Below are 20098 nucleotides of genomic sequence, written 5' to 3' on the forward strand. Positions count from 1 at the left end.
TTGTTTTAGGTGAGCTGACCTCTTTCAGTATTTCTTGCAGGCCTCGTACTGAAGAATTTTCTCAATTTTGGTATATCTGGGTTGGGGTATGAGGGCTGCGACTCAGCCTTGCATTTTGCAACCACAGAGGGTAAAAATCAACTGTCGTTTCTCTGCTGTCCCCACTTCTCTGCTATTCCCACTTCTCTGCTTTCTGCCCTGATAACTGGCCCCTGCCACTGGCCACGTGGATGTTTAGGAAATTAGCTGCGTCTTCTCCCATCCCTTCCTCCTACAGAGAACTCCAGCTGCGAGAGGCAGCTTCTTTGTTTTTTCCAGTCTACTGCCCATGGGGTTCTGACTTGTGGTAGTTCTAATGTGCAGATCCCACTCTCAGACATGCTGGTGTGCAGTTTTGGTGTTTTATTGTTGTTTCAAGGTGAGAAATTTGGGGAGGTCTCTCATTCTGCCATGTTTCTTGACATTTTTTAGTTTTAAAATTGCAACTTATATTTGAAAAATCTGCCCTTTAGACAAAGACATGACCAGTGTAACTTAATATTCAAAATGTTACTATACCAAAGTTCATGAATCATTTATTCTTGTTTGTTCTTTTTTTTAAATATTTACTGACCGTAAAATAACATCCTGGTTAAGCAGGAGGTACCAAATCTAAAAATTATAAACCTTCATCATAGTGTAAATGGACATTAAAATCTATGGGAGAGTCTAGATGCCTTCATAATGAATACTCGATAGCACTTTACATATGTAAATTAAATTCTCAAGATCCTGAAGACAGAGAAACTAGAGTTAAATTATATAGTTAAGTTTTTAATTATGACTAGCTTTGGGATATCTGTTATCTAATATTTAAATGATATTAAAAAATAACCAAAAGTAACATGAATATTTTCGAAATGGTTTTAAATATTTATTGAAGCAATACATGAAGAAGATTTTATATGTTACATATCTAATAGACATTAGAAATATGAAGTTACAATAAAATAGAAAAATATCTTGCCCCACCCTACCACCTTGCTTCCCCCCCCGCCGCCCCACATACACAGAGTCCTCATCTTTAAACATAATATAAGCCTATTTTATCTTTTTCTTCTGGGATTTATATCCATATTTCTAAATACGTGCTTATTCTGCAGTTTTATGCACTATTTTGACTTCCTATTTTGGAAGATGATGATTTGGCCCACTTAACACCCATTCTCCACCTTCTCACCTACACTTTCCCTTCTTTTTCTCCTTCCAGTATATTGACTTCAGAAACATTGGTTATATTAATATTGGGAATTTGAGCTATTATAACCATGTAAATATTACCTGTGAACTAAGTGTTATGCTGTTATGATGGCATTTCTTTTCTGATACTACATTTATTTTCTTTTGAATTAATAATAAACACATTTTTTTCTTTCCCTTATGTCTGTCTACACCTATCATGAGTTCTTGAAATCTCTAACAGAAAGTTTAAAATTCTTTAAATTCTATTTAGCTATTAAGTCCACTCTCGCTACAGCCTTCCGGAGGCCTCAGACTGCCTGCCTAATCCTACTAGGCTGGATCTTGTTTAGGTCTACTCCAAAAACTTCATCCTGATATTTATCTTCCCTTTTCTCTTATGCTGAGTTTTCTGTTTCCTGCATCCTGTATGTTTTTGTTGGTTAACTTGTATATTCAGAATAGTGTTTTTCTCTTGCTTTCTGCCTGACTGGAGCCTAGAGTTCTTCCAGACCATAATGCCTTTATTTTACCCAAAACTTAATTGATATTTTAGCTTCTTGTATTTTTTTTGCCAGAATATTAAAATTGCCACTCCAACAATATTTAGCTTTTGCTATTGCTATTGAGACAACTATGTACTGACCCCTATGTGATCAATTTTTCTTTTTTCTCTTTCCAAACTTTTAATATTGTCTCTTCATCTCAGTATTCTAAACTATTTCAATACTATGCCTTGTTTTGGCACCTTTTTTTTTTTCTTTTACTGGTTAGTTAGACACTTAGTAATCTCAATCTAAAAACTCTTTATCCAAATAACTCAATGAAATATTCTCCCATTTTTTTAAAATTTATTTCTTTGTCAAACACAAATTCATTCATTAGATGTTAAACCTTTTAGGTCTTTCTTTTCTCTAATTATTCCTTATTTACCTCATCCTATTTCCATTTCACGGATGTTTTAATTTCTCGTGTATCTCAGGATTTTAATAACTGTTTACTTTTTAAAAAAATAAAATATACTTGTGATACTTTCCTGCTTTTATTTCTTCTGAGAATTCCACCCCGCTTCCCTACATCATTCTTTAACACTAGAGGCTTTCTTCAAATGTCAAGTGAGTTATTGTTTATTTATATTTAATTGCTGTTCATTAAAAAGACTACTGGGAACTGTATCAACTGATGGCTTCTGTGGTAGAATAATCAGATTGGAATTAGCCTTTTTGTTGGGGATGAGGACCGAGGTTGGACCTGGTGATGTTGATCTTCAGTTATTGGATGAATAATAATAGTTGGTGGCCTGAGTGTAGTTGAAATACTCAGAGAAAAAGAGATGAGGGAAGATGTCTCAGAACCAAATCTTGGGAAATATCTGAGTTTTATTGATAATCTGTAGCCTTCATTCAAAAATTCAAAACATCACATGTTATTAAAATTAAGATGATTGGTGGGACCAACATAGTTTTTTAAAACAATATTTACCTGTGAACTTTAAAACAACAAAATATTTTCTAGTCATATCTCTTGAGCATATATTATGTGTCAAGCCCTGTTTAAGTGTAGTGTGATGAATAAACAGGTTCCTTGCTCTCACTGGTACTCTCATATCATATTATCAGCACTTACATAAAACTTTGCCTCTAAAACATGGTGAAAAAGGCATGTTTTTTCCCTCTAAGAACATTTACCTATATTTATATTTACTTCACAGGATGATTTCTCTGAGACCAAAAAAAAAAAAAAAAAAAAATTCTTGAAGGGAAAGAAATTAATGTGTCAGAGACTTAGTTAATCACACATTCAGATAGACTCATCTTTTTCAATTTGTCCAATATTTCACATTCAATGGCTATTATAATTTATGTCCCTTCATATAAACCCATTTAAATAAAAGGACACACCGAGGCTAGCCATCTAACTTTGCAATTTAACAGACTACAGAGTGGCAGGTCCTTTAGGGTCACCTGAAGCTAAGATAAGCTTTACAAGCAATGTTTAGCTCTAATGTCCTTTTATTATGTAGCTTTGGTGTTATAGGACTTAAAGGACTCTGCCTATGTAATTATTGCCGTAGTACTACATTTATAATGACAAGCAAAATTTATTTTAAAATTGTTAAAATCGTCCTAGTGTAGCTGTCATGCTACAGCTGTTGGGAATTTTATGGCTATAGTCAGTGACTACACAGTTGAAACGAGAAATTTATTCCCTGGGCACTAAATTACCTTCATGGTAGCATGTAAATAAGAAACTTAAGAGATATCATGCAACCATATTTTAGATTTATCATATTTTATATTAAACTGAATATTTTACTTTCTATTATTGACATAACTACAATGAAACAGCATTTGATTTTATAACAGCCACATATAAAGTTGAATTTTCCAGAATACCAACTTGGAACTAAATTGTTCTGACTACTTGAGAGCTGTACTTTACATAGTACCACACTGCCAAACAACACTACTGTCTCAAGAGAGATTAACCTTGTAAGCAAGTTATGCAGGTGATTCAAATCCAGTTAATCTCACATAAAAAAAAAAAAAATGTTAATTGCATTGGCAAAGACATTGCCTTTTGATCACTCCACGGCTATATAATTAGGGATCAGGCCATTCAGAGGAACTCTAATCTAATTGATGAGCAGTTAGAGAACAGCCCTTGAGATTTCTCACCTAGTTTTTCAATAAACAATCTGACATAAGGTGATAACATGGAAACATCAGTGATCTTATTTTGACATGTCTTAAAATTGTCCATTATTCAGTAGTTCAAGATGTTTCATATAATTTTTATAATTTTAATTGTGCAAAGCTTCTTGGGATACAAACTCCATGGGGCATTAATGGGTATTAAATGAGATCACTTATTAGTTTACTGGATGATTCTTTTATCAACTTAACTTTCTAATTCTTCTAACTTTACATTTCTTTGCAGGTGATTTTGACACAAAGTAATTAGCTCCAGGACATTTCTTTGTAATTTTTATAATTTCTGTCTAAAAGAAACATGGCTTTGTGTTTGATTTATGCTAATAATAGTAGCCACTGCAAAGGCAAAGCATTTAAAATATATTTATGCCTGTATAGTTTCTTTAATCTTTAATATTTGTGTTTCTGATTCTCAGATTTTCTGAAAATAAAAAATGGTCAAAGAAACTGAAAAAGTTTTTACCAAAAAAATTTATTTAAACAAATGACAGACAAATCTAGTTTTTGGCATATAGTTTTTTTGTAGGCAGTTAAAATTGTAAAGTAGAGGTAAGCTTTGTATAATTGGCAGAAAACAGTTTGAATAATGAATCATACGATTTAGAGATGATTGCTGTAATGGGTGCTGTGGAAATTCTCAAACTAGTACTTTAAAAGTTGTGACCAAACTTCAATGCAGTAGTAAATGTCACTGTTATTTTGTTGGAAGGCATATTCTAAGATACTCAGGTATAAAACCCATCCTGATGTGCCATGCATATGTAAATGACTTTTATCTTGGTTATTCTTTGCACTGTTCTCTTTTTTAATCAATTGAATTACATTTTACACCAATGTTAGGCTTCCAAAAATTCTATACTGCATACACTCCTGTAGTTATCTAGTTGCTAGGCAACTAGACTCTGCTTGAGGGCAGAAGGGAATAGAGAAGGTTCATTGTGAAGTTCTCCACTCCTGCTGAGTTCATCAGAACAGCAGCAGGGGATCCTATATCTTGCTTCTTCTTGACATTATAAATTAGGTGCTTCCATGTGTCTCCATATAAAATAGTGGAGCTTAGAACATGTATGATACCTAAAAAACTCTCAAGGAGCCTGATGGTGTTCCTTAGATGAAGAGACAACTTTAGTTTTGTGACAAGTCTATGTGAAGTTTGCTCATATTAATTACACTCATATGTCGTAATTTTATGACTGGTCGGATGTTGAAGGAAACATATAAAAACTGTTCTTGAAAATATTTGTCTGTGTTTTAACTAGTCTTACATACTGTTATGTAATTTATTTTATAGTCAATGTCACGCCATGAAAATTTTTCATGTTAGAGAGATGATAGATGATAGATAGATAGATGATGATAGATAGATGATAGATGATAGATAGGTAGGTATATAGATAGATAGATACATAATAGATAGATAGATAGATAGATAGATAGATAGATAGATAGATAGATAGATAGATGATAGATAGAGAGATAGATAGCCTTAACATTACAATGACTTACCAATCACAATTTATCCTAACATCGCCCATTTTCTAAGACTGCCAGCATTGCTATTATGATCTTATGTAGTTTTTATTTTTTGTTGCATAGCAGTTATTATTCTATGTTGTATTACTGTGTCTATAAGCAATGGTTATTCTAGTTCTCTGATACACACACTTTTTTTCCTTTTCTTATTATTAATGTTGGCATGTACATCTTGTTCCTGATTTTAATAGGCATGACTTTCATATACTACTTTTATAATTTTTGCATTTAATTTCTGATAAAAAATCTTTATCACGCTTAAGAAGTTTCTTTTCATTCCTTCTTTATTTAGATTTTTTAATCCAAGTGTTTTTCTCTATATATACAGAGATGATCATATTTATTTTTTCTCTCTATAATTAGTCTTTTTTATCTTATTAATTAAGATGCATTGGACTTCAAGTAACAGAAACTTGAGTAACAATGGTTTGAGCGTAATGGGTTCATTTTTCTCATATCTAACATGTCTACACACGTGCACACATGCATGCGTGCGTGCAGGAACCCTATGTCTATACTTTACCTGCTAATCTGTTACAGTTTGCTAAATGGTTACTTGAGAGTCTTTCTAGACTTTTCTTTTTTCACCTCTGATTATTCATTCAGGTCTGATATCTCTTCATTCTGTCCCCTTTTCCATATCCCCTGAACTGCTGGGTCAGTCTAAGCTGAAATGATTTCTTACAATAACTGTTAGACCTAATTCACTGTTTCATGTTTCTCTGCTAATTTATCTTTCACAGATTTGTCAACATAATTTTTCATATGCTTATTAAAAATGTAGCTTCCTAACTTAAAACCTTTTAACAGCTTTCTATCACTTTCAGTGCAGAACTCACATTTCTTGACATGGCCTACAAGACACTTCATGATCTTGACTAGCTTCATCTCCTACCACTTTTCTCATGATACCAAGCTTCTGTCTGTTCATCAGCTACCAAGCTTGAACCCATGCATAGAAGTTGTATTAACACGTGATGAATGAATGAGTGGATGAGGAAAAGACTTCTCTCAGATTGCTCATCCATATGCCAGGTTATAGTACAATATCCCCATTAAAATCAGCTGGACCAGAAAGAGTCTCCTGATAGATCATTTCTCATTCTCAAGAATATCAATAGTACCTTAGCTCTGTTTTGAACATTGGATCGTCACAGCTTTTAGATGAATTGAATGAATTCCCCAAGCGATGGCAAAGAAAAAGTCAATCCTGCATTCTATTCTAATGATTCATTTTTGCTATTAACATTCCAAGCACTTATAAGGAGATGCTGATCCTATTGCCTATTTACTGCCAGAAACAATACCTCAGTATCAACTATGCCAGCATGAAAATAACTGTTTGGTGCACATAGTGTCCATAGTTCAAAAGGAACAAAATCCTTTCATCCAACATTTGTTTTATTTCCATTGGAGAGGGGGCATACTTAGCTGTTAATTGATTCTACTACTTAAAATATTTAAAGCAATCTTTGTTTCCTAAGTTTTTTTGGATTATTTCTAAATTCTGCATTAAAAAAAAATCCTATTAGTCTTGTTTTATGGCTTGGGATTTTGGGGTTTCAAAGTACAGATATTTGAGCATATGTAGATCTGTGTCTTAAAGAAAATTTTAATTCCTACTGTCAACTTCACCGTGGAGAGACACAGTTGTCTTCCTTCTCAATATCAGTGTTGGTTGACTTCATTGCAATAAAATATGGCTCTTGTAATTCACACATTTGTTTTATAAATATGGATCTTTAGTCAATAAAATCATAAACTTCCATTCTATGCTCAACATATGTTATTTGAAGTGATTTATTTTCTTTAAAGGTTTCTTGTTAAATATGTTTCAGTTCTTGTGCCATTATATTCACATATTTAAATTGGGTTTGAAACTAAAGTCTAAGTGACTAAATATGACCATATGGCCAGATAAATTGTGTCAACTCCCTATGGATTTCATATTTCTTTTCCCTCACTTCTCTTTTTAGTTGAATAAGTAGCAGCATTTTGTACTAGCCTATGCTTTGGAAACATGTGCTTATAAAAATTTAAATGATAATTTTATTGTATCAGACATATATCAAAAAAAGAAGAAAGTAGACAAGGAACTAAAGTATTTAGAGATATGTAAAACTACTTTTTGTTTTATATTTCTCTTACATGATTAGATACTTATGGAAAGTTATTATTTTTTCCTAGCTTTATATAGAGGAGTACTAGGATGCAGGTTAATAGTGTGATGTACAAATTAACAAGGGATCAAAGTATGGAAACATTAAAATAGAATGTTAGAGAAATAAATAAATGTAAAAATTAAGTAAAGAAAAAAAGGACGAATATCTGGAACACTTAGGAAAAGATAATTGAAACTAGCCTTAGAAAATTATGTATGACAATAAGTAGTTTACAATAATTAATAATGACAGTGCTTTTTATTTAAGAAAAGAATCAGATTGACAGCTTTTTTTATTTAATAAAAGAAAAAATCAGGTAGATAGCTTTCATACTTGAAGTGAAACATTCATGGAGATATTGGTTTCTTGTTAAGTGATATCTTAAGTGGAGAATTTTATATAACGCTGATGGGTAAGAGCATAATTTTTTGTTGTTTTCTCTAAAAATTTATGGATTTTTAATTTTTTTATAGTATTTGTTTCGTTTTTGATTTTTTCTATTAGTTTCAACTCTTAGTTTTTTCCACTTTAAGCCATTGTAATAGATTAAAGTAATCATTTTTATCTTTATCCTTATTTCTCTGGAAGTTTGCATTTGGATTTTTTAATGATAGGATCTACATGATTTGACTCAGGAATTCACTGAAGAATAAATTTAATATTTTTTCCAAAATGTTCTATGGTTTTACAAACAAACCATAGCTATTTCTATGTTCCCAGATGTTTCATTTTATTTGATTATGTTGGATTTATAAGGCCTTATCAAGACATAGTTGAGAGAGACTTAAGTACATATGTACCAAAAAAAAAAAAAACACATTATTTTCCATAATGTACTTAAAGCATGCACAAATTTATTTCATTTTATCTTTTTTTTCCTCCCCTAAGAACGACCCACATTTCTCAGGAGGCCAATTAACCAGGTGGTACTGGAGGAAGAATCTGTAGAATTTCGTTGTCAAGTCCAGGGTGATCCTCAACCAACTGTGCGGTGGAAAAAGGATGATGCAGACTTGCCAAGAGGAAGGTAAGAACATCATATAAGCGAAAAATTGTTAGATAACCATGGAATAATTAGAAAAGAAGACAACATCCCCCGTTGCTCCACCAAACACTCTTACATTTTAGTGTATTATTTTCACACATAGGAGTTTTACAATCGCAAGCCATATATCTGTTGTTTTGTATACTAAAGTCCTCCAGGATTTTGATGTCACATTTTTATTGAATTTTTCCCATAAACTTCTAATTCTCCTCCACTCTATCTATAATCCCCAAATATAAAGGATTCCTGAGGTGCTTTCTTTTTCATGGATCTTCGTAGGTCTTCCATTCTATCATTGCTCAATTCTTTATTACCCATTCCAATTGCCTCCTTCAACTACTGCTCTGTTGCCATGATGCCTCAGTACACACTAGATACTGTCTGCCTTCCTTTATTGTCCAGAGCATCACTAACAAAAAGCTGCTGAATATAGCTTTTAAGGTCTGGAGTAACCTAAATGCTCATATATGCAATGGAATATTATTCAGACATTAAAAAAATGAAATCCTACCATTTGCAATGACATAGATAGAACTAGAGTTTATTATGCTGAGTGAAATAAGTCAGACAGAGGAAGATAAATATGATTTCACTTAAAGAACAAACTAATAAAAAACAGATTCACAAATATAGAGGACAATCTGGTGACAACCAGAGAGGAAAGGGATTGGGAGGCTGGGAAAATGGGGTGAAGATTTAAAGAAGTACAAATCAGTAGATGATAGATGGTCACAGGGATGGGGTGCATGATATAGGGAATTCAGTTAGCATTAATGTAATGACTAGGTGGAGAGAAAGAGCAATTAGGGGATCTTTCTATAAGCTATATAAGTGTCTAACCAATGTACTTTATATTTGAAACTAATAAAATAAAATTTAAAAAGTAAAATAAAATACGTTAAAAAAAGCCTGACAACTTCAGTCACTACAGTATTCTCCAAATCTTGCCAAGTTCATTTGCTATAAAGGTCAATTACAAACAAGTGAAAAAACAGTATTAAAACTACATGTCTAGAATATATAGGCCTCTATATATAGGCCTCTGTAGATAGCATTGAAACTTTGAGAAGTCATACCTCTACTAACTTCCCTTAAAACATTTCATTTGTTCGACCTTTTGATTCTTTTGTTACCGGTGTGATAGTACTATAGTACTTTGTGTGACCAGTTAAATATTTTTAAAGTATTAAGCAAATGGAAATGCTGTATAAGCTTTAAATTGTATAATAGAAAGGCATAAAGCACGGATCAGTGAAATATAGAAATTGAGGTTGTATTTTTATCATGATAAAAGACATATATTTTTTCTTGAATTCTCAATTTTTAAATAGTATTTCAAAGAAGCTTATTTGTTCTTAGATTTGGATACATTAGCATAAGCTTCACTTATGCATAATGAAGGGAAGAGACCTCTTTTCTTGGTGAGGAAAAACCGTAATGACTTTTCACCAACCTTAGCCTAAATCGGTAAATTGAATCTATTACATTATTTAGGTCTCAGACTAGGGCGATGGCCATTGTTCTTGTGTAAGCAATTGTAGGGAGTGGTGTGGAGGATGACATCTCTTTGGCATAATATTTAATGTGATTTAAATAAGGTTTGTGTAGTGGTTAAGGCTTAACACATTTATATTAAATCTTTGTAGGGCAGCTGCATAGCCTGTAATTACTATGTAAGTAATATGTGACTATTTTTCTTTTGGAGACAAGTAAAGCTTTTCAATTCAAGTTAAAATGTATGAAATGCTGTGATAGATATTTAAACCTTCAACACAGAAGAAGATATCTGTGCCAACCTTTCAGCAACCAGAGATTAATTAAGGGAGTATTTTTTTTCTCCCCTTTGCCGAGGAAATATTTTTTAAGTACTAACCAGGTACCTCTTTCAATGATTTAACTTTAAACTCCTTACCTTTTTGAGTAACTACCTTTAACAATATGATAACATGTATTTGGTGAATTGTATTAAATATATTTTTTGATTATGTGAATGTTTCAGGGACGTGGGAAAAGTTATCAGTTCCCAAGTTCAACAATAATCCTGCTCAACCAGGAAAATTTTCCATGTGACAAAGGGACAACATAACTTCTTACTTATACATGCCTTTATTTTATACATGCTACTTTTAATATTAATTGCTTGCAGAAACTTGTAGAGATCATACTATTTCACAATTGTAGGTTTCAGAAAGAAAAAAAAATGTCACTGTATTTTTTATGACTGTACCAAGTATCAATATCTTTTTTCCGGAGGGTCTCAATATACATGTGCTCAAATAAATCAACACTGACTCATCTATTAGTGACAAAAATTTTACATGCCAATATGAAAATAAAGTGAGCAAAGGAAACAAAATGAGTAAATAGGGAATAACATTTTATAGTTCATAATGATTATGGTTTTTAGAAGCATATCCCCCCGCCCCTTAAAGCATAATTTAAATTGTAGAAGAGTCACTTTTGGATTTACCACCATTCATTACTTGCCTACTAGGCTTGGAATGCTCATTATAAGTCTGTAAAAAATAGTCATGTTAAGAGAAGTAAATACGCTGTTAACAATTTTTTTTATTTTATGTTAACTAGATTGGGTGTTGTAGGAAAATACTTACTGAATACATTAAAGAAAGTCAAAACTAAAGTAATTTTAGTTTCTTTCTTGAGTACTACATCTTTATTTCTCAAGCAAACTTAGAGCTTTTTGCTAATTAAAACTCTTAGGACAATCAAGTGCCTTAATCACATCCTTTCACAAAATATTTCATGTGATAGAAGTTGCTACTTTTTATAATAACTGGTGTGATAATCCATCTTATGCCATGTTTCATCATAACAGTATAGTACTGTTATACCAAAATAAAAAAAAATCATACATATATGCTGAAGCTTTATGAAAAATATCATGTATTAATATAAAAGAAACAGAATATAATACATTTACAACCCAATAAATAAAAGTGAAATTGAAATATACCAATGCTACAATATTCTGTTCAATCTAATATTAGGGAGGGGAATAAAAATATCCCTTCTCAGAATTGAGGTAAGAAGTGTTGTGATTAATCTAATTGTAATTTCTTATCTGTGCTTGTCAGTACAGTTTAAATTTCAGTTAATTATTAGCAGTCCTTTAAAAGACTGTAAACAGAAGATTTAATATACTTCATCAATCATATAATTTTCAGTATATCACCATTAGTTAGTTTCATGATATGTCTTACTTCATTTTTATTTATTTTCTAAACTAACTTTCAAGTGACATTAACTTCCATAATAAGGATCTAGAGTACAGAAAGGAATGTTCATAATAGCTTGTCAGAGAATAAAGGAAATAAAATATGCCATGTACATTGTTATGTATGCCTGCAAATTCTAAGTGCAGTTGATGGCTTCCACATAGTGAATATAATTCATGAATATTTCATAAAAATAGAAAAGAGACTGAGAATGAGATTAAAGATATATATAGTGCAAAATTCTATCAATTTTCCTGAACCTACTGGATAAATTTCTTTTTCTAAAGTGCAAGTCTATTTTAAGAGAGACTTTTTAGAGTTCTTATTTCCATGAAATGTGAGATTCACATAAATACATGATTCCTTAAAAAGAGGAACTGAATAGAACCACTTATAATTCCCTTTTCTGTGGCATTTTTAGACTAAGTGGTGGTTCTTTCCACTTAGCCCTGGAAAAATGTTCTTGTGTTAATTGTTTGGACGCACTATTGTTTAGAGCATGTGCTTCTGGGATGCAGAGATGCTGAACAGGTGCTCAGCCACCCTGCTGAGGAGCTATTCCTTCTTCGTATATAGTGTGTTTCAAGGACATGATAATTTGGGCTCTTAATAAATAACCATGCTGATTAGGTTGGCTGGTCAAGTTGGTCAATTAAAATGTTTTTTTTAAAAAAGAGGGAAAACACCGAAAGTAGGAAGAAAGCAATATATATAAAATATTGTATGTGACACTTGAAAAGTGGATCAGTCCCTAAGATTCAGAAATCTAAAGAAAAGTGTAAGTTAATATTCTATGATTTTTCAGCTCTACAGATCTCTTAGCCATTGCTGCCTGAAAAAAAATAATAATAATAAAACTACATGAATAATATTGTGAAATTTTTCTAATATAGTTACCAATAGCATAAAGAATATTTAGGCCATTGTCAGGGATATTAGACTTTAGGACTGTTTTAAGATTTTTTGATCATTTATCCATTTAGTTATATTCTCATGTTCTGGAAATGATGTTTGACATTTTTCTACTACTAAATAGAAATGTGACCTTGAAGAAGTTATTTAAGCTCTTTGTGCTTTACTTCCTGTAGATACGTGCCAGTGATGTGATGAAACTAATGATTAACCTACGCTTTGACTCTCTTGTACGGGGTGAATAATTATGCCATCCATTCTAACCCAAAGGGTTATTAAAATGATATAATTAATTCAAAGCACTGTAACCACAGTACAATAAAGGCATATAACAGGTGCTCCAGTTTTATTAAATGTAACTGATTGGTAGCATTTATTAGTTATATAGAAAACTACAAGGAAAAAATAGTTAAGGATGAAAAGTACAGAGTACTCAATTTTTATGGATACTCTCTTTTGGCCAATTGATTTCCAAATAAATACATATAATATTATTGATTTAATAGATTTATTTACAAATTTTTCCATTTAGTTTACTGAGCCTGAGAGTTGACACCCATTTTTTTTTTTTAACCTCTGAGAGATTGTACATGCCCCAAATACCATATCCCAGCCCTAGGACAATAAGATGTCTGGGCAAGGACCTTCGAATTTCACACATTATATTGTATTGTCTGCTGGTAATAAGAAAACCACGATTTTTATAAGAAAATTATGTAACAATAAAAGCAACAGTTTTGGGAGGATTTACTATTTGCCATGAACTCTTTAATAGTTTTATTATATGTTAATTTCATTATTTTAAAGAATAGTGTTCTAAAATAATATAACTCTCATCATTTGAGGGATGTGGAAGCAGAATCTTAAAGAATTTTCCAAAGTCACATTAATATGTTTTAGGGCCAGGACCTGATTTAGAATCTATTTGGCATGAATCCTGTATTTTAAACAAAAAGGATTCATAATTATGTGATTATTAATTATTTAGAGACTTGAGTCACTTACAGATTTTATATTTTAGATAATCAGTTAGAAACACCGTATTATGAGTAACTTCATAGAAATACTATTATAGCATTATTGTTAAGGGAAATTTTTAGAACAATTTCATAAGCCACACATAAAATGTCTTGGTGTTTTGAAAATCTAAACTTGGACCAGGTCAAAGCTACTGACTTGGAGGCTGAAGATATAGATTTTGTTTATAAACAGGATTAATTAGCAACTTTTAAAGGAATGCCAAAATGGCAATTTTTCTGTGTTTTCATCAAGTAGGTGCTAATAGTTGCTGTTAACACAAAACTAATTGCCACCTAGGGTGTGGAGTGCAAGTTGCCTTGTCCTGTGACTACACTGGCCCATCTGTTGAGAATCTCATCTCAGGAACAATGCAGGAACTGGCATCCAATTTGGGATCTGGCCAATGGTCAACTCACAGGCTGGGACACACTTGGAGTATGAAATGTCTTGAAGTCAAAGATGTGTTGCTGTCCATTAGCTGGCAGCTCTTGTGTTGTGTGTAGGCAGAGCCAAGACCAGGTGCCAGCTTTCAGAGCAAAAAGATCTGCCTGACTGCCACCTGTCATTGCCATGTGGATATTGTCTCACATAGGAGCCACAGCAGGTGTGTTTCTTCCATCAAAGTGTGGCATGTTAGAACATTCAGCTAGGCTGAGGTCAAGATTAGGGAAATATTTTATCTTAGCCCAAACTGTAGGACAAGACGAAGGCTTACCAGGAGATAGTCACCATGTCACACCATGTCCTACAGGTGAATATACTGGATATTTACCATTGAAGATACTCTCATACCTAGATTTTTACCTTGACTGTAAACAAAACGTAAAAAGAAAAAGTTATTTAGTTGACTGTATTAACACAAATCCTTGTCTTCATAAGACAATTTGTGGTTAAAATCACTTAGATGATTTGTACTTACTTAAGGGATTTTTCTCTTAAGATACATTTCTGATTGAATTTTGTTGTTATTTTTATCATTGAATGGTAATGTGGATTTGCAAGGTAAACTAGAATTTACGAGATCAATGTTCTTATCCTCGCTATGACAAAATGTATCATGTTATTTTAAACAATTTACATGTCTGCATATGAGAGTCCACATCTTCAGAATGTGTAAATTGGATTAGATGGCTTCTGTGGTGACTTTAAATTATGAAATGGTTTGATTCTATGAATAGCAACAACTCAAAACAATTTTAAAAATATGATAATACTTTTTTCATAGAAGTTTTAAAAAAATTAAAAAGGATGGGCCTAAAGAGAAAAAGTAAAATTACACATGTGCTCATTATCAATGACAATTAATTTTTTGATTTTGCATATAGCTTGTCATATGTCTGTATATACACACATATGTGTATATATATGTGTGCATAGTTTTTAATTCAACCTTGTTTTTAACCCTGAGTGCTTATTTAGTTTTTTTATAGGAAAACTCTAGTATTGATTCAAAAGAGTTGTTTTTATTGCATTTTCCTTTTTCTATAAATATAATATTAATAAATTATACCTACATAGTGGTTGCTTTATGCTCTGGCATTTCACATTAACATATTTATCTTTAGGACAACTCCATGTTGTTGTTGTTGTTGTTGTTGTTGTTGTTGTTGTTGTTATTATTATTATTCCCATATTATAAATGAGAAGAAGTAGACATGAAGAAAGGATGGCAAAATCAGTCACCTGGTAAGAGATCTGAGATGTCTGGTTCCAAAGGCCATATTCTTAACTACTATTGAATGAAACTAGGAGGAAACAGCTTTTTTCCATTCTCCGTTTGGGATTGAGGATTAGAAAAAGACAGTTTGGTAAGTGCTTGCCTAGAACTGTTATTTCTCTTATATAGTGACAAAATAAATCTGTGTAATAAAATACATATTAAAGATTTTATATTTTTATTATAATGGCACTTAACAGTAAAATACAAATTCATTATAACATATGAAATGAATAAGATTGATTTTTTAAAAAAAACTATATTCTACACTGGCCATTGAAACAAAGTTTAGAATAGTTCTATCTTCAACCTTATAGGATATTTTAACTTAATATATTCATGTGTTCTCCTTAACACTGTATCTGGAAATAAAAATAAAGTCACTGGAAACACATCAGAAACTAAAGAAATGTTTGTTGAGAGAATTAAATAGTATGAGTGTGGGTGGCTCCATAGCGTAGTGGTTAGCACATCTGCTTTACACACAGAAGGCCCTAGTTTCGTGCCCCAAGTGGAGCCACGGACGATATCCTGGGTGCGCCAGGCCTCCCAGGAGCACTAGGCCCCCAGGGGGCACACCACAAGCATGTGGGAGGAGATGTCCTGCTTTCAGAGATCCAGTTCTTAAGGGGAAATGACAACATCCATAGGTCAAAGGTGGAAGTTGGGGGGGGGTAATTAAAGAGGGGAAAAATAAATAAATAAATAGTATGAGTGTATAAATCAAGAACTATAAACTCTTTTAAGGCATGATGATTTATCTTTTTATCTTCATTTCCCAACTATTCAAGGAACAGTTGAATTTATTAAGAGATTGTTATTTTCTATTTTCTTGGTAATATTTGATTGTCAATAAGTCTATGAGCAGTTATGAATTGGCAGGCAGGACTAAGTTCCAAATTGTATATTTCCTACCAATGTGGTGGTATTATTATTATTATTATTATTATTAATTAGTATTATTATTTCTTCTTATAATGGTCCATCTGCAAAAGTTGCTGCTTAATCAGCTATTCAGTCAACTGGTGTGAATAGAAAAAGTAAAAAAAACAAAAAGAGAATAACTTGAGACCCAGTATTACAATGACACAATGAATGAGGGGTATAGCTTTGTTAATGTGTGAAAGAGATACAATTCTCAAAGATAAGAAACAAGAGAACAAATACTTTCAAAACATTGAAAGAACATACCCCATCCCACACAGTATAATCAATTATTGGTGGAATCTACTTTATTTGTTACATAGTATTAACTCATTGAAGCTTCATTCTAAAAAGCCATATTTAGGGGTAAGTGCTTGCCATTGGGACACAGTGAACATTTGCCAAGAAATTAAAGTACTAGAAGTTTCTTCTGAGAATGTCATTCATTATGTAGATCTACGGAATAGACCTGTGACAAGATATCCATGGAAAATTTTGCTAATCATTCTTATGAACAAATTTAACATTAGAAGTACAAAAGTTACTGTAATACCTTTCAAATCATTTCATCAAATGTACAGGCTTTTGGAGCCTTTGTAAAGAATATCTAATTGAGTATTCTATGTCACTGCAATTCATAAAACAAATAGCACTTATTATAAAAAAATAAGTGATGAAAACATTGGCTATTCCACCATTAACCCCCATTTTCTAAGAGTTTTGTTCAAATATTTATAACACAAATGACAGAAACAAAAAGTCAATCAAGACTTTTACCTTTGAGAGATTTTATATATATAGAAAAAATATTTTCTTCTCACTCTGAACTTAATTTATAGCAAGATATTTTTATTTTATTCATTCTTCAAATGAATAAAAAATCTCCAATGTAGACTGATGAAATATTATATTTCAAGAATTACTTCAAAAATAATTATACATATTTACTAAAAATTTTCTATGTGTTGACATTACAATGGATAAAAAAGATGAGTTTGTTCTCAAGTATTTTAGTAGAGGGTATGAGATATGTGTACTATTAAGTATTAAATAAAGCAAACTATATTAAAATTATGATATGCAAGACTCTTTAGGGTTTTAAAAAATAAGAGCTACTTTAGTCCCACGTGACACTAGAGATTGGTCTGAAAGGGAGAATAGAACCTCATAAGTGGAGCTGCAAAGACTATTCCGAGAGATGGAAGCAGAATGAAAAGCTTTGGTGGTGGAAAAGATAGGCCAACAATTAGTGCTTCGGTTTGCCTGGAGTGTAATGGAGTGGCACTTAAGGCCAAAAAGGTTACTTGAGGCTTTATTATGAAAGCCTCTAATTCCAAGAAAAGTATTTACACTGAACACACTATGAAAAAGTATTTACACTGAAGCACATTGAATAGAAATATATCTGTGTCTTTATGTTTAGAAAATCGATTCTTATATTTATATACAGGGTGGCTTGAATTAGAGAATGTTTGGAGGTAGCCATATGTAGTAAGAAATTCTTTAAATTAAGGAATTACATTGGGATATTTCCTGTGAATACACAAACACGCATAATAATGCAAGTGGCAATACAATGAAAAGTTTTATATTTCAGTCAGGATTTATGGGAAAAGAGAGGTTAAAAATAATACTGAGGTTAATAGCTTGAGTGCCTGGATGAGAGTTTTGTCTTTAATAAGGAGAGAAGTAAAAGATTTGTTTGGCCTAATCATTTTTAATGATATATCATCCGTCACCAAATTCAAGTTAGAATTGTTTTTGAGATCCTACAGTACATTTTCTTATAGTTAAGGAGAAAAAGATTGACAATTGACTACGATATGCCATCTATGGAAAATGATTTCTAAATTCAATGATGTTAAAATATGAAAAATGTGTATATTTAAATTGCTTAACTATAGGAGTAATAACTAACGTTTACAAGTGAATTACATGTAAGCAATTCATTTAATTTTCACAATTGCCTTAAGAGACAGGTATTTGTATAATCCTTATTTTACAAATGAAGAGTTTAAGGGGCAAATTTAAGTGGTAGAAGTAGATTTGAATTCTAGAACTCTAGCCCTGAACTTTACTCTCTTATCAACTACATTGAAATTATTCATTTTTAAAGAAAATTATATTAAAATAAAAGTAGTTTTCAAGGGCCCTACTGGTTTTATGCTAGGTGTTTATACAGTTTATAACTACCCTTTCTAACAACCTTGAAGTATAAGTCCTCTCTTTTAACAGAGGATGAAACTGAAGCTTACAGACAATGAGCAGTGTGCTACGGGTCGCAGGATCCATGGTTAGCAAAGCTGAATTCAAAATCCAGGTCTCTCTGGAGTATAAAGCTTGTGTTCATTGTTCATTTCCCATTTTGGACCTGGAACAAATTTTCTTCTATGTTTTACTCTACAGATATTGGCTGGTTTTTTGTTTGTTTGTTTGTTTGTTTGTTTGTTTGTTTGTTTTAATTTCCATGTAATCTCATCATTGTCGTAATTATTTATTTCTCTATCTCCTCAACTTCCTTCACCATATTTACTTTCAATCTTAAATATCCAACCCTATATCTGACATGTGGTGTTCACCAGATATACATTTGGGGCAGTGATTCTCATTTGGGGCTGATTTTGCTTCTCCCATTTCCAGAGGGATATTTGGCAATGTTTGGAGACATTTTCGATTGCCACTGTCATCTAGTGGGGAGAGGCTAAGCATGCTGCTAAACATCCTATTATGCACAGGACAACCCCACAGCAAAGGATAATCTGGCCCAAAATGTCAATAGCAATGAGGTCGAGAAACTGGTTTAGTGGAAAAGATGAACCTGGATATCTCTTGCCTGAATGCTATTTGATATATTTTTAATTTTGTTTTTAATGTTAAGTCAAAAATAATAGAATATAGTTCAAAGAAATAGATTTCAAAGATAATAGTCTTTTTTTTTATTGCCTCAGTTATGAAAGTACACCAGTGAGATGGACAAAAATACCATGAATGAATTTGACATAAATATGTCATTATTGAACACAAGGAGAAGGCCCTTTATTTCACTAATGACTGGAGATGAATGTATATTTTTGCATATTTTCTAGAATATATGAAGCTGGGAATTTTCTTTCTATCATTTGCTCATTAAATAGTTGTCAAATTGATAAAATTAGTTAAGGATAGCTAAATTATAAAATTATCTGAACCTTCATTTTCAAATAGACCTACCAATCCATAAGTTACATGGTATACTTAATGATGACAAGTGCCCCTATAGCTGTGTTGAATTTCTAAATTATTGCATAAGTACATTTCACTAGGAGATTTCTGTGGGCAGAAGGATAAAGGAGACCATTTTGAATCTTCCATAACATGGCCCAGACTGAACATCCCTCTGATAATGCAGAATCCACCCCCAACCCCAATAACTCAGCAAGAGCTCACTTTGAACACCATGAAGGAGACTTCTTGAAGTTTGTCCTGCAAAAAGCACAGATACACTAGGAAGATGGCATGTTCAAAATACATTTACCCTGGACTTGCAGTCTCTTATTGCACAGAGTTCATTCCTGATGCAGAAGAGTACAAAAAGAATGGGAGCTGCGTGTCAAAAAGCTGGTCTGAGCTGTAAGTTC

General features: G+C 32.2%; 1 protein-coding gene across 4 annotated transcripts in view; it reads left to right on the forward strand.

Annotated features, from left to right (window-relative positions):
* The window catches only part of ROBO2 (roundabout guidance receptor 2), a 552049-nt gene that overhangs the window by 395336 nt on the left and 136615 nt on the right, over nucleotides 1-20098 (forward strand). For all 4 annotated transcript variants that reach the window (XM_015600164.2, XM_015600165.2, XM_025042507.1 and 1 more), the window contains exon 5: nucleotides 8516-8654. In XM_015600164.2, coding sequence (XP_015455650.1) covers nucleotides 8516-8654 — 139 coding nt within the window. The remainder of the gene's footprint in view (nucleotides 1-8515; nucleotides 8655-20098) is intronic.

Source organism: Pteropus alecto, unplaced genomic scaffold (genome assembly GCF_000325575.1).
Source record: "Pteropus alecto unplaced genomic scaffold, ASM32557v1 scaffold239, whole genome shotgun sequence".
Lineage (NCBI taxonomy): Eukaryota > Metazoa > Chordata > Mammalia > Chiroptera > Pteropodidae > Pteropus > Pteropus alecto.